General features: G+C 40.0%; 1 protein-coding gene across 1 annotated transcript in view; it reads left to right on the top strand.

Moving 5' to 3' along the window:
• Positions 1-12454, top strand: part of adam15 (ADAM metallopeptidase domain 15) — a 33515-nt gene extending 21061 nt beyond the window's left edge. The window contains 8 exon segments of the mRNA XM_042489721.1: positions 520-597; positions 907-1018; positions 1659-1812; positions 3277-3385; positions 5016-5084; positions 8413-8478; positions 9128-9276; positions 9919-12454. Coding sequence (XP_042345655.1) covers positions 520-597; positions 907-1018; positions 1659-1812; positions 3277-3385; positions 5016-5084; positions 8413-8478; positions 9128-9276; positions 9919-9982 — 801 coding nt within the window. The 3' untranslated portion in view covers positions 9983-12454.

Genomic DNA, 12454 nt, shown 5'->3' with positions numbered 1-12454 from the left:
CATGGGGAAAAGGCAACAAGCAACCTGCAAGAAATTTATAGAGTTAGAAAATATCTTTTTTAAAAGCTATGGAAAAAATGTCTTATAAGCTGCTGTATTTATAATTATCAGAATTATATGTTGAAAATTATTTGAAAAAATTAAGTTATTATTATTTTGTAAGCACTCCTTTCAGGTCATTTCTTTGTTTGATGTTGTTTTCTTCATTTTTTTGCTTAATTTTTTTCTGATTTTCCAGTAATTTTCTTGTACTTTTTTTTTGTGCAAATTTTTGGGTCTTTTTTATTTTTGTTTTTTATTTCCTCCATCCCATGTTTTTAAAGGAAATCAAGCTAATTGGCTAGGTATCAAAGGGTTAAACATTTCAGTTTTGATTTTATTTTTGATCATCTAGATTTTGTAAATATTACATTTTAAAATAACTTCTTAAAGAATTTGTTCAGACATTTTTATTAAAGCTTTTTTTATTATATTATTATATATTTTATTAATATTTATTATTTTATATGTGTGTTTTAGGCGTGTTTGAACCAGAAGTGTCAGGATGTGTCGGTGTTCGGGGTGGACGAATGTCGCAGCAAGTGTAACGGTCACGGGGTGAGTGGACGATGATTAATCTGATTTTACAACCTCAGTTAAAGACAATGATCAACCTAAAGGGTCAGTTTGACTTTGGCTAGAAGGAGTAATGTGAGAAAAGTCTTTCACATCATACATGACGTATTAATTACAGTTGAATATTTTGGAGGGCTTTGGTGAAAAGATTGTCCTCACAGCACATGGAAAAGAGTGAAAAATACAAAAGCGTGTTGCTGTGTGAAGTTTCTGCGTGTAAATGTGCAGTGAATATGTTTCAGGGTGTGTTTTGGTGCGTGAGGTCTGCAGTGTGCTGTTTGTGTGTTCCAGGTGTGTAACAGTAATCAGAACTGTCACTGTGAGGTGGGCTGGGCTCCTCCTGACTGCAGGTACTCTGGTCATGGAGGCAGCGTGGACAGCGGACCGGCCCGAGCGACCGGAGGTACCAAACACTCACAAACACTGTTTCAGTATCAGATTTGTTCTCTAGATCTGATCTTCTAATGTAGCTCTTCACATTATTGTTTAAAATGTGGCCAATATCAGACTAGTCCGCCAGCGTATGATAACAACGCCACCGGTTCTGTCCGACTGCGATCATGTGATGCGTCCGTGCCTGTTGCATGTGTTGGAAGGTGGCTTTTGGCATCACACTGGTACACTAAAAGTACTGATGGAGCGGCGCCATTTGACGAGTTCAGATGAGAACAGGGTGGCCAAAAGGCTTTGTCAGTCTCTTTCAATGCAGTTTCAGATTGATCGGGCGACCCATCGATGACATAAAAGGACGCAGACAGACGGACAGACGGACAGTTTTCTTCATTTCATAGAAGGATGTCGATGTGGGAGTGATGTTGAAGTCACGTTTTATTCTGAAAAGGGTCGCATGGCTGTTCAGACTGAGGTTGCGTTAGTAAAAATCAGATCTTGTACTGATTTAGAAACGCACATCAAAGTGTCCCAAATCTGATTTGAAGACATCAGATGTGATTTGTGCTGTTCACACTGACATTAAACAGTCGTAGTCTAAGACACCCAGCTCTCTCTGACTCTGGTTAACCCCGTCCTCTCCGTCTGTTCAGAGTCTGATCCGGTCCGTGTGGCTCTGCTCGTCATCTTCCTCTTCATCCTGCCTGTGGTGCTCCTCTTCCTCATTCTGCGCTTCCCTCGGCTCCGTCGGTGTATCCTGTGTGTGGGACCCGACAGCCCGCTGCATAAAGCTCGACAACACAACCGTGAGACTGTGTGTGACTGTGTGTGTGTGTGTGTGTGTGTGTGTGTGTGTGTGTGTGTGTGTTTTTTTTTTTTTTTTTTTTTTTTTTTTTTTTTTTCAGGACATAATGGTCAATACAATCAATAGAATCAGGATTTTGTCATTTCATAATTTTGGAGCATAGAAGCCATCAGTAACCAGCAAACATAACAAACCATTGATAAATATAACGTAATGCACTATAATACATACAATAATAGTGTTTGTAATAACAATAATAATAATATAATAATAGTGTTTTTTAGTAATAATACAATATATTTATATATTTTATATATTGTATATTTTTTGGTGAATAGTAATAATAGTGTTGTTCAGTTGTAAATATACTGTATTGATCTGTAGCTGGTGAATGTGACATGTTTCACTTTGAGTTGTCAGAAGGTTAGAAAAGAGTTATACAAGTCTATTCACAACTTTAAACTCATATGAGATTTATTCTGTTTTTTTTACCCATGATGCAGTGTGACTTATATTGATATGTTGGGTTTGGACTTTGACATCGCCCACAAGTACAGGTACTGCTGGTCCTGCTGGGACCTGCTGGTTCCCGGTCTATAGTCTGTCCCCGTAGAGTCAGAGAGGTGAAGTCTTCACTGTCTCACACACTTTAAATCTGATTATAATTAAAATCTTCACCTCGCTGACTGATCGGATCTCACCTGCAGAGAAAATCCACGTCAGACCTTAAAGCTGCGCTTATCCAGATCTCACCTGTCCTCTCACCTGTCCTCAGGCGGCCAATCACATGTCATCAATAATATTGGTAATAATGTGTATTTTAAGACATGTTCAACTCAGTGTTTTATCTGTGTTGAGGTCACAGATAAAAGTTGGACAGCACAGAGAGGTTTCTGGGTAATGAAGTCCTCTCAGTTAAAAGGGAGACTACAGAGGTGCAGCTTTAAGTCTGTCTGTTGGTTTAGTTTGTGTTTGTGAAACAAGTGAAGAGTCTGTCATGTTGTTTTTGTACTCGTTTGTGTTCAGCTGACAGAGAAAAATGCTGCTTCCACTCGTCTTTAATTGGAAAAAAAAATCTTCCGTCGCTCTCGACGGTTCGGTAAGAGAGTCGCTCACTGAGTTCACCGTCAGCTCACCGTTCAGCTCACCGTCAGCTCCCTCCAACAGGAACAGACTGAGCCTCGTTCAACAACCGTCCTTAAAAATACATTTCTTCTTCAAACCCACTCACACAGTTTTTACGAAGGTTCAATATTTTCTTATTTTGGGATTGATTTTTAGGTGAGAACAGAATCGAGCACTCTGACGCACATGTGAAAGTATTGGTTATTGCATTGTCTTCTGTTCTATATTGTATAATAGTTAAGGATTTATATCACATGGTGTCTTTTAATATTTGTTTTTCATTATTCATTAGATGATCAAATTAACTCCACTTTGTTTTAAACGTTTTTTTGTTTTTTCAGGACGCCGGTGACGGAGCGAGTGGACGGCAGGAATGGAGAGCAGGTCCGACCGCTGAGGTACCACCTGAACCCACCGACCGACATCCCACTGACCCCGCAACAAAAAGAGGTAACCATAGCAACCATCCCTTGACTGAGAAATGAAAAAAGGTTTTAAATTCTTGCCATCAGGTTAGTGTTGAACTTTTCTGAGCAAAAAAGTGTCGTGTGTGAAGGCAACTACATTTCACTTCCTCCACTAACATCCAGGAATTAAATCACAAACTTAGGAAAACACCTGAACACTCACCTGGTGTGATGTGTGGCGTGTTTAAAATCTGCCACTGTGTCTTTCTGAAAAGCACCACTAGGAGGCGCCAACATCTGTAACAACAGACATGGACCAGCCACAGACACTGGACTCACCTCTGCTGATGATCTGTCGTGTTAAACCTGAAATCATCTGTGGGATTGTGGGAAATGGAGTCCATTTGCTGAAAACAAAAATATCAAGTCTACTGAATATATGTTTGTTTGCGCAGAGAGAAGAGATTCTGTGTTACCAGATCTCTTTAGAGACACAGAAATTCCTCAAACACAGTTAATTTTTCCTGATTTGTCTTTCTTTAAAATAACATTTTCGTGTCAGAATGTTCCAAAGATATTTTAAAAACTTTGTCTGATATTTACTTCAGTGATTACGGGCGAAAGAATCGATCAATATCTGTTCTCACGTTCACTTCACATATTTGAACTCGCTTGTTCGAGCTGCGCCAGAATCGATAACCGGCGATCGACTCGCAATGCATGCCGCTTAGATTTGCATCCGACTTCATCCCAACTTGCTCTGACGTCATGCAAAAGTGGATAATCTCGCCACATTAAGAGCCAGGCGCTGCTGTTGCTCTCCACCAAATGCAGGACCCAGGGCATGATGGGAGAGGCCTGGCTCTCAGCTGAACGGCTTGGATGTCAACAATATGAAGTTTCAGATAAACTTCTTATTTTTTTGGTTTGAGTCGCTGCATCTCAGACAGAACAGCGAGGATGAATTTTGGACTGCATGCTTGTTTTATCAGTCTAACGTTGTGAGAAGTTAGCAGAGTGAGATGCCCGGCAGGTACGTCGGCTTTTGTTCACATCTGACGAGTTTATCTGAAAACAAACTAAAGATTTATTGAAGTAAACAGCGCTCTCCTCATCATCCTTCTCTTGGCTGCTCGCCGTTATCTGCCGGGCGCTGTGTGACAGGGACACAGAATTTCAAAATAAAGGCCCATCTGAAAGAGGATGATACTGATCGATTTATTCAGTTTGCATCGATGATTCGTGATCGTTGCTCTTTTAGTTGATAAACTGATCCAGATGTTTAAGCTTCTGTTTGGAGGAAACTGCCCCGGCGTCCTTCTTTGTGCTCTGAACGGTGGAGCGAAGCTGCTGCTGTTTGTGTCGAATTTGTGACGCAGGTCTTTTTTGGTTGTGAATGAGGTCTTCTCGTTTCCTGAAACCTGAAAGTTCTGCTTTCACTTCGGCTTCTGTTTCCTGAACGCCTTCGTAGTGAACAGTGACAAAACGTCTTGCGACATGGATTTCTTGTGAAAGCAAAAGCAGGAGGAAGTGCCACAACATTACGGCTGCAGATGTTGTTTTTTCTTCCTGTCACTCACATTAACACACCTGCTCGTTTGACCTTTGACCTCTTCTCCGCCGCATGTGTCAGCTGTCACTCTGCCTCTGCTTCCTGTTTTCTCTCCTATCAGGTTCATGACAGACCTGCTCCTCCCACTAAGCCACTCCCCCCTGACCCCGCCTTAAAACCCCCGCCGCAGGTAACCTCGCCTGACCTCAGCCGGTCGGCTAACGTCTGTGTTCGTGTGTCGCAGCTAACAAACCGTCAGTCTGCTCGATCTGATCACTTTTTAGTCAGATGTGTGTTTCTGTGGCGTTTTGTCTCGTTGTTTTGTTGTTGTGTCGTAGCTGTTGTTTCGGTGTGCGTCATCTGTGTGACAGAGTAGTCGTGTTGGTGGGTTCATCACTGATCTGAAATAAGGATGATAACAATTAAACGATGACTGATTAATCGGTTAAGAATTTAATTGAACATGTGAACGTAAATCGATTAAAATGCTGTCAGATTATGCAGTGTGATGCTGTGAACTACGACTGGAGAAAACACTTTGTTTTGTGAGACACGAGCAAAGTTTTAATGTCTTTTTCAAATAATTAATTGATCGTTAATTTTACCAATAATTGATTAAAGAAAGTGTTTACGATTTGCAGCCGTAATCTGAAACAGAGCTGAGGAAAATTTCCCAAAAAAAACAGACTTTGACTCTTTATAAAAGGGTGATTTTTCACATGATCTAAAAATGTTCGATACTCGCCCAAAGTGTCGTATGTCTGTACCAGATTTCAGGACGTTCAGGCGTCGGCAGCCTGCAGCTTTGAAGCTCCTCTTCAGTGGCTTTCTGCGGCTTTGACAAAAATGATCCAAAAATGAACAACAGTTTTTTTTAAGCATTTCAATATTAATTTATCAAAACAGCTCTAAAGGGTTTCTGACATTTTCCTTTTGTAGAAATGTGTAGCTTACACACAAAATTCTTATTTTTTATTTTCTTTGTACCATTTTGTCATTTAAGACGTATGAGATATGTCATATGGCGCATTTTCCTCTAAATTTTACTGAACCTTAATAGTGACAGCTAGTCCTCAGTCTCCCTTGCTGCATCGATTCAAAATAAAAAAAAACATAAGTACCGTATTTATTTGAAAATATTTGTTTATATCCGTCACACGAGCAAATGCAAAAGCAGAGGCGTCATTGTGGGAAGTGAGCGTACCTGCTAATGTTTGCAAACTTGCTGATAAAAGCTGCGAAATATGACGTTTATGGTACATTTCCATGTTATGTTCTGTTTCCCGCCTCACATTTTTATGGCCGGTATTATAGAGAATCTGCCGGATGCACACATCTCTTTGTTATTGGTTGAGGTTGAACTTGATGCAAAAATATGATTTTTTTTGTGCAGCTGGAGGCAAATGTTTTATTTGCCTCCTGTTTGCAGGTGATGGAAGTCGTGAGGTGTTAATTTCAACGATGTGTGAGCGACATTAACTCACCTGGTGGATGTTGGGAAACCAATGAAACCAGTGAAGTCCGGTTATCAGAAAATTCCCCCAAAAATCAAAGTGAAGAGAAATCAAAAACATCAGAATACAAACAGACGCTTCGATGAGCATCAGAGAAAATGTTTCATTGTCTCGTCCTTCTAAACACTGACTGCTGCTCTTCTTTATTTCTGCTGCTTCGACCTGTTAAAACAGCGACCCGCCCCCCCCACCAAGCCTCTGCGACCCCCCCAACCAGGTACAGTCACCGCTACCTGTAGTGTGTAGTGTTACTGTCTGTCCTGTGTCTGTCTGCACTACACAGATCCTGCTGCTGTAGACTGAGGCCACAAACCTTTAGTGTCTCAGGTTTGTCTTTCTGTCTTCAGATCTTGTATTGAGACTCAAACCATCATGTTTGTCTGTTGGTTGCTGGCGAGGACATAAATCTCTAAAAATATAGTTTTATCTGTAATTTCTTAAAGCAGCGTACTGCAGTTTTTATCAAATGAAAGGAGGAAACAGTTTGGGTTTTTTTTCGCAGTAATTCTCTTTTTTTTCAAATGCATTTGGGGATTTGAGCATCAAAAGCAGAGTGCCAGCTAGTCACGTTATATTGGAGAGAAAGCAGACGTCTCTACGGCGGATATCTCCAACACTCGGCAGCTCACACCAAAACAGTCTAGACTGATAAAAAGCACTACAGGTCAAAGAGGAAATACGTTTGATTTGCAGGTATTTCTCAGCCTGGTCCATATTTACCCAGTTTTCATAAGAACAAAGATTTTTGAAAAAGGAATAATATTGAGGGAGAGTGCTGCAGCAGCAGAGAAACCGTATGAATATCAGACGTAGCTGCAGTGTTTCTCATTAAAGGCGACCTGTTACAGTGAAGATGTGAGCGAAAGCTGCAGGGACGAGTGCCGGAAGATTTCAGCATCATGGCTGAATATTTAGGTGATTTAAACAACGTGAAAAAAGTCTGTGAGGTTTCAAAATGAGATTTGGACACAAAACAGCGAAACATGAAAAATCGTTTCATTTCTTTACACGGATCCTTTCTGTAATGTTGTAAGATACTTTTGATACAAATCTGAGCCTGTCAGTGAAAAACAAACACGATTAACGGACTCTCTCTCAATACTGAATCAACTTCAAAACTCTTTGTTTCCACAAGTCACTTTAACACAGAAACACATGAAAATAGTTCTGCTTTAGGTCAAATATCAGAGTACTTCTTCCTTTACTGGTCAATACTGTGTCAAAGTTGAACTAAGTGAAACTGCATCTGTGCACTGATCTGTCTGAAATAACGTGTGAGCGACATTTCACAGCATGATTTCTTACACTTGTCTTCCCTTTAATGCTTTAATGTTTCTCACGGCGGCATATTAGGGCCTTTGTAGACAAAAAAATGAAGGAAAAAAAACGGAGGGCAGTGCTCGGACAAAAAAAAACAACTCAGAATTTCTGAGCTTAATTTTGTGAATTTGCATTTAAAAAAAGTCAGATGTTTTATAAAGGCCGACATTTCTGAGGAAAAAAAAAGTTAATAAAATTTCTGGGGGAAAAAATCAGACAAATAGTGGGTTTTTTTGAGGGTTAAAGAACCAGCTGCTGATTTAGCAATAAGGAAATAATCCAGATTTTTGCCCAGAATTAACAGATTATCATCAGCATTCGGACTTTGAAGAGACATTGCCGTATTTTTCAGACTTTTTTTCTCAGAAATTTGCAACTTTATAAATTCAGAGTATATCCGCCTTTTTTCTCGCTAATTTGCAACATTAATCTTGGAATTGGAGTTTTTATTCATTTTTGATCGACAGTGGCCCTAATAAGCCACCGTAATTTCTGCCTGCATGCAGCACTGATATGAAAGTTAAATTAAAGTATCATTTAGGACATTTTATCGTATATTTAAAAATATATTTAAGTCTATAAAAAGCAGGAAAAAGCAGAATATCGAGCAAAAAGAAATCCTCTCAGCACGTTTCTGTTTCCTCCTGACTTCTTCTTCTCTCTTCCTCCTCGCTAACCTTCCAGCTGCTGGTGAGTCGACCAGCTCCGCCAAACAAGCCCCTCCCCCCTGACCCCGTCACACCTGGACAGGTACACCTCAGCTGCATGCTGCTAGCTGTTAGCCCGTAGCTCCCGTGTTTTTAGCATGTAGAAAGAATCTGATCCAGCTGAGTGAAGTGATGAGAAGCTGACGTGTAATCCTGCCTCACTGATCGCTGTAATCTTTATCAGTCGCTGAACTGTGATTGGATGGATCGATCACTGTGATTGTTGGTTGATTCTTGGTTGTACAGTTGAATCGGGGGTCGGTGAGCGTCAGGTGAATAACTGGTGGAGGTGATTGATTGTTCGCATTAAGAGGGGTGGTCAGTTCAGTTAGCACTTCCTGCAGATGTTTCACAATAAAATGTATCAGGTATGTTTTTTTGTGCTACTTAAAAGATGTTTAAATTGAAATGTAGTTGCAGGAAGTGATGGGAATTATTGAAAGCAGATTAAAAGAAACTTTAAAAAATGGCAAAGAAGAAACTGGACAAATGTGAGTATGAAAACAGTGAAACATCAACAATAAACCTGATTTTAAAAACTGATTTTCTGCATTAAAGAACTGGAGATATTAAAAAATGAATGAAGTGTTACATTAACACATTTTAATCTGTAGTACAACAGAAACTCGAGAGTGAAAGTTAACACTGATGCTGAAAACACCATATTTATTTTCCCATGATTCTCTCCTCAGATCCCTGTTCCACTCAAACCTGTGGTGCCCATAAAGCCCCGCCTCCTGGCCCCGCTGTCCCACCCCCCGATCCCCCTTCACCCGGGCTACCCCGCCAGCACCAAACCGCCGCAGCACGGAGCCGTCGCACCTGCAGCTGCTCCCAACAGGTGAGACCGTCACAGCGGTCCGAGACCCGGACTCTAAAGGACATTTCTAAAGGAAGCCACAGCGTTCATGGACGGTCAGGACTTCTTTCGAAAGTTTAGGACAGTTTAGGACAGTTGGGAAATTTTGGACTTTTTAAGAAACTTTACAAAGTCAGAAAATTTGTAGAAAAGTCGGGACATTTTCAGAAAGTTGGAATATTTGTAGAAAGTCGGAACATTTTTGTAAAGTCATGACATTTGAAATAGTTTGGACAGTTTTTTTTAAACAATATTTGGATTTTTTTTAGTTTAGAAATTACTAAAAAGTTGAGACAATTTTAGAAATTTGGGAAATTTTCAGAAAGTTTGTACATTTTTAGAAAGTCAGGACAGTTTTAGAAAGTTGGGGCAAGCCCAGAAAATTGGATTTTTTTAGAAAGTTAGACATTTGGAGGTTTGATCATTTTTAGAAAGTCAGAATATTTTTAAAAGCTGGGAATTTTTTTTAGAAAGTGTTTGAGATTTATCATTAAATTTTGGAAGGAAGGGATTTTTTCTATAATTGTGGAAATAATCAGGTCTGGTGGAAAGAAGAAAAAAAGAAGATGGAAAATACAAAAGTAAAATCAGAAATCATAATTTTTTTTTGTTGTCTCTCTGCAGACGACCTCCTGCTCCTCCGATTCGTCCCACAAACCCTCAGAAGATCGCCACCTCGCCGCTCTAACGGCCCGAGCGTGCAGAGAGACGCTTTGATGAAACTTCGCTCTGTTCTGTCTGTCAAAGATGAAGATGATGAAGATGAAGATGACTTTTCTTTCCAGTTTGCACTCAGTCGTCGGATTTCTCTCTTAATCCTTCATGAACTCACAGAAACTGTAGATAAATGTTAACGTGCCTTGCTCAGCAGCTCCTCGGCAGTGACCGTGCGGACACGCGGGAATCGAACCTGTGACCGCCGGCTGCTGGAGATGATGTCACATTAAAGTGTCTTTGAGTCGCTCATACGGGGCCCCTGCAGGGGTCAGTGCCTTGCTGGAGGACCGTGAGACGGGGATCAAACCTGTGATCAAAGTAAAGACTGAAAAGCAGAGTGGGTCCCAAACCGTGGTCCGGGACCCTCTGCAGGACCCGAGGAGGTTCAGGAGGAATATTTTTCCTTTTTGTTTTTTGTTTTTTAGTAAAACTGAATGTAGAAGGTTTATCTTCGCTCGGCAGGACGGACGGACGGACGATTTACCGCTTAGATGGAAAAAGCGTTTTCATCCTGGAGTAATAATCTTTTAACCCTCGAATGAACTCAACAAGTATCAGATCGGACTAAACGTTCATCAGACGGTGTAAAATCACCCGCCCATCCTTCACCAACAGATTTTTGGTGACTCAATCAAAATAATCCTAAAAACTTTATAACATTAAAGGGTAGCGTCTGTATTTCAGCCCGAACGCTGATTTCTTATGTGTTTGTGTCTAAGTGAGTCGTGGAGGAGAGTTTTTCAAAGGGGTCCACTGTGGACGAGAGTTTGTGTTTGTCACTGACGAGCTCAGATTATTATTCAGATTATTATTCTAAGTGGTAACATTTCGGGAAATATCCCGACAGAGATAGACCTTTGTGTTAAAGATTAATATCATTTTATTTAACAAGAACCAGCCGAGAAATCACCATCGCCGAACCCACCAGACTCCATTTAAATAAAGAGTGAAACACACTTTAATCAAAGTGGACAGAACCAAGATAAAACTCAGAGAGACATCCTCCGTCCATCTTTCCACTTTTCCAACAATCACCAGCTCTAGTTTGGTTTACATTAACCCTTAATTCACCCAGTTAGGTGGCTTTCTGTTTGCTAAAATGACTGTTTTTTTGAATGGAGTCTGGTGCGTTTGGCGATTGTGATCATGGGGCGTTTCGGTTAAACAAAAAAGATAACGCTGTATTTTTTAATAAAAGGTCTGTCTCTGTCGGGATCCGTTTTATAATGTTGTCAGACAGTTACAATAATAATCTGAGCCGTCAGTGGCAGAAACACCTTAAGGGACGAACATCGATGTTGCGCTTTAGGCCTCAGGGATTACGTTTGTCTCTATTCGTCACTTCGACACAGAAAAGTAGCGGAATAAGGTCCAGGTCGCTGAAGTTACCTTTTAAAAGCCTTGAAATCCTGAAGGAGTGCAGAGGAGCCATGGTGAGGTTTACACTGTGAGAGGGAAAAATCTGAGATTTAGAAAACAAAGTTGAAATGTTTTGACGAAAAAAAGTTCTAATTTTTTGAAAAATTGAATATTTTGAGATAAAAAATTCAAGAATAAAGTAGTATTTTCAGATTAAAGTCATCGTATGTGAAGTCGCACTATTATGTGAAGGGTGCTTTGATAACTTTATCCTCTAAATATTACGACCTTTTTCTTCTTATATTCCAACTTTATTTTCTGCACCACTTTATTCTTGAAATTTTAGGACTTTTTCTCAAAACATTTGGACTTTTTGCTGGTAAACTTTTTTCAGAAAACATTGTCTGTGTATTAACTCAGATTTTGCTCCCTGACTTTCTTGAATCTTCCTCGCTGACTGCTGAGATGAATCTGCAGGATTTGCTGGTGACGAGTTTCTTGTTGGACTGCAGACTTTGTGGATTTGGCTCAGAGTGAACTGTAAGCCTTACTGGGGAACTGGTTCTATCCCAGTTCACTCGGTCTGTTTCTGCTGGATTTATTTTTCTAACCCGCCTTGCGATTTCTATCAGAGACCGTCAGGAATGTTTGTAACGTTACGCCAAAGACGAGCTGGATATAAAAGACGCTGTAAGAGTCTGTGATTTTATGTTGAAGGAAAATCTTTTAATTTTTACCTGCTGAAGTTGTTCATCAGTGTTTAATGATACTTCCAGTACCTTTGAATATTGAAACAACATTTCTACAAAACCATTTAATTCATTAAACAAAAGATGACGTTCTCAAATGTACAGAAAAATAGTCTAAAATAAATCTGGAGCTATCCGATTAGACAACAATTGGACAAGATCACAGATCCGACCAAATATTTAATGTAAGCTTTTTGATATTTGTTGCTCTGGAAATCAGTTTCAGTTTTTATCCACAGTTGGGTGAGAAGAAAAGAATTCAAACAAAATCGTTTTTCGTGAAAGCAGAGTTTGACCTCTGCTTATGATTCAAAGTATTAATCAAATAAAATAGA

This window comes from Plectropomus leopardus, chromosome 7, assembly GCF_008729295.1.
Source record: "Plectropomus leopardus isolate mb chromosome 7, YSFRI_Pleo_2.0, whole genome shotgun sequence".
NCBI lineage: Eukaryota > Metazoa > Chordata > Actinopteri > Perciformes > Serranidae > Plectropomus > Plectropomus leopardus.
The sequence above is the reverse complement of the archived record's forward strand: the minus strand, read 5'-3'. Positions and strand labels throughout refer to the sequence as shown.